General features: G+C 44.3%; 1 protein-coding gene across 1 annotated transcript in view; it reads right to left on the bottom strand.

Moving 5' to 3' along the window:
* Positions 1-3159, bottom strand: part of tgm2l (transglutaminase 2, like) — a 10250-nt gene that overhangs the window by 2920 nt on the left and 4171 nt on the right. The window contains exons 5-9 of the mRNA XM_013911289.1: positions 1377-1505; positions 1053-1230; positions 774-915; positions 577-680; positions 65-222 (exon numbers count right to left, since the gene is read on the bottom strand). Coding sequence (XP_013766743.1) covers positions 65-222; positions 577-680; positions 774-915; positions 1053-1230; positions 1377-1505 — 711 coding nt within the window. The remainder of the gene's footprint in view (positions 1-64; positions 223-576; positions 681-773; positions 916-1052; positions 1231-1376; positions 1506-3159) is intronic.

Below are 3159 nucleotides of genomic sequence, written 5' to 3'. Positions count from 1 at the left end.
GTGTGTGTGTGTGTGAGTGTGTGTGTGTTTACTGCTTTATGAGTTGGAAGATAGAAAAACTGACAAAAACAACACATACTTTTCTCCGTTGGCCATTTCTCTGAACGATCCAGTGGATGATGTCAGCGTTCACCTCTGCAAACACAAACGGAGCATCGTACTTCACTCCCAGATTTCCCTCCCTGACGGCTGTCACAGGGCACGGACCACAGCAGAAAACCCCTGAAGCACAAACGTCCATTTATTTAAAAGCATTTCCTGCATCAGTAGAGAATCACTAAGTGACATCAAAACACTTTTAACAATTATTATTCAGTTTGATGACCACCCAAGTCCACCTGGAACTAAGTTTTGACACTCAGGAAACAACGGTGGGACTTTTCTGAACTAAATAAGGTTTTGAAAAGTATTTTTTTCAAGTGGAAGTCAAACTATCAACATCTTTGTTTTAGCTCTAAAGAAAGTCAGCGGTGACAATCCTCACAGCCGTTCATAACGATGAAATACAGAAATGAGTTTACACAGAAAAGTACCAGAAAAACATGTGGACTAAAACATCAAACGTTAGGACCGTACCATCGCTGAGTTCTTGAGGGGTGGGATCTAAAACCTGCCAGCCATCATTTCCTTTGGGGAGATCATCTCTCCTCATCCAAGACTCCACCCAACAGTGGAAATTCCTAAAACCGTGAGGACGGAAAACGTATCACCTCCCGTTAGATAATGCCATATTTGCGTATTTTTTCTGATCGTAGGCGTTCCTGTGATCCTACCAGCTGCTGTCTCTCCCTCCTCTGCTCTCCAGTGGTTGCAGGTTTTCATCCAACAGGAAGTCTATAGAGAGGTTTCCATCGACATCATGAGCTGAAGAGAAGTTGGTGATGAGGCGTGTTGGGATTCCCAGACAGCGCAGCACTGTGAAAAGATCACACGCTCCAACTGAGACAAATGATTTGTTTCTACATCTGATGTTGTGAATGACAACTGCTACAGAAGGGATGCTTTTAAAGGAATGATTCAGCTATCCTTGAATGCAGGGAAGTCTGTGTTACCTGTACATGCAACAGCAGCAAACACCCAGCACTGGCCATATTTCACTGCTCTGACCCCAGCTTTGCTCCACTGACGGAGGATCGGTGCGCTGCCGGTCCACCGGTACGGTGCAACTCCATCAGAGTACGGCTCAGTCCAGCGCCCAGTCAGCACTCCTCTGTCATCATTAGAGTTCACCTGCAAGAGTTCACCTATCAGACTCAGGATCTCTGCTGTGGCATTCATGAGCTGCAGATCATGTTCATCATGTGCTCACACAAATGAAACCAAATGTTTTCCAGCCGTTAACATTATTCTCAGCGGAAGCCAGAAATGCTTCTCACCATTGCAGTGATGATCCTGCTGACGTAGACGGGGTCAAATCTCTGCTCAATGTCCATCTGTGAGTCTCGCAGAGCATCGTTGGAGTTATTCAGGACTTCAAAACAGATGTCCATCACATAGTCCTCAAACTGTAGAAGAAGGAGAACGCCAGTGAGAGAGGCCATAGAAGAGCGCCTAAAAACAGGAAAGAGATTTCCTGAAGAACCTTTTTCTAAATACTAAATGTTTCCCATCGGCTGCCCAGTGTGTGCAGTAGGGGAAATAAGAATTGGATTCTGTGCTGATGACTTTTGATCCTCAAGAAGATTATAACTTAGTACTTGGTGAACAAACCCTTTCTGACAACCGCACACAGGGGGGATTTTGGTCCACCCCTCTTAACAGAAACACTCCTTCAGGTTTATTGGCTGCTCCTTAGCAACTCAAGGCTTCAGCTCCCTCCACAGATTCGTATTATTTCCCCCACTGTACGTGTGCATCTGTTACACCCACAGTCTGCCTGTTAGTCATCCTCTCTGCCCTCACAGCTACCTGTGAATGGGTGAGCCTTTGTTTGTGTGGTCTGGTTACATTCTGACACATCGCATCCAGATGTTTCCTCCAGACAACTGACAAATTTTCAGATCCAGCCAAAGCCTGAGAGTCTCTGCCACACTGCTGTGACAGTTCACACCAGCCCCCTGTGGTAGGACTCGACTTAAGCGGTCAAAGAAGTGCAGGAGACTGATGCTGTCCAGTGTAGCAAGTGATTTATTTTGTGACCCAAATAATATTTACAAAGAAACAAATAAGAAACTCAACTCTATAATTAACTCAGTTCAAATAAACATAACTGAACTTAAATCAGTGGAAATTAAGGTCAGACTGCACACAGCTACACTGACCTGGACCTTTCTCTTGAAACACCTGAGTTCTTCTGCTTAAATCGTCCACTTAACCAAACAATTTCTCCTCTGGACTATTCCATTCAGTAGGTAAGATGAACATGATTATATTCAAACCTCTACTGCTCCTCTTTACTAGCAACATAAACTCTGTGCTGTAATCAATACATATTACAACAATAAATCAATTTCTTCATAAACCCTCTAAAACCAACTTTATTAAATTATAAGAGTTCTTCCCCTTCTGCACTTGGTCTCTTCCTGTGACCTCAGATGAACCCAGAAGCTATAAAGCAGGAAGTAAAACTACATTTCCTTCTTTTGTTTCTGGAAGACAGGTAGGTAAGGTAAGTCAGGATACATATGATGGGTCTATCGGTAGTGTTTGATTGGGTCCCGGCTCACTATGGGGTAAGGGGGAATGAAGCAGCGGACAGGTTAGCAAAGGCAGCCACTAATCATGAGATAGTTGATCTGGCGGTGAATTTTGGTCAGGAGGAAGTAAAGAGTATTATTAAGCTCGAAATGAGGGGTAGATGGCAGAAACAGTGGGACGAAGACAGGAGGGGAAGGTGGTTATATAAAATTCAAAGGGGGGTGGGAGTGAGGAGATCCACAAGAAGGAGTAGGCGAGAGGAGGTGGTGGTGTCAAGACTGAGATTTGGGCATATGGGTTTGAGTTCCACACCGTTCTTGATAGGGAAGCATGCCTCAGGGAAATGTGATTCTTGTGGAGCGGATGAAACTTTGGAGCATGTTGTTTTGCAGTGTCGGAAATATACGGTAGAGAGGAGACGGTTGGTCTGAAGTCTCAGCAGCATTGATATGAAACTTGATGTTGTAGGGTTGTAGGGTTAGCTAATTATAGGCCAATCTCCAACCTTCCTTTCATATCAAA

Source organism: Pundamilia nyererei, unplaced genomic scaffold (assembly GCF_000239375.1).
Source record: "Pundamilia nyererei isolate P.nyererei 1_Seehausen unplaced genomic scaffold, PunNye1.0 scaffold00060, whole genome shotgun sequence".
Taxonomy (NCBI): domain Eukaryota; kingdom Metazoa; phylum Chordata; class Actinopteri; order Cichliformes; family Cichlidae; genus Pundamilia; species Pundamilia nyererei.
Note: the sequence above shows the minus strand (reverse complement) of the source record. Positions and strands in the feature narration are given on the sequence as shown.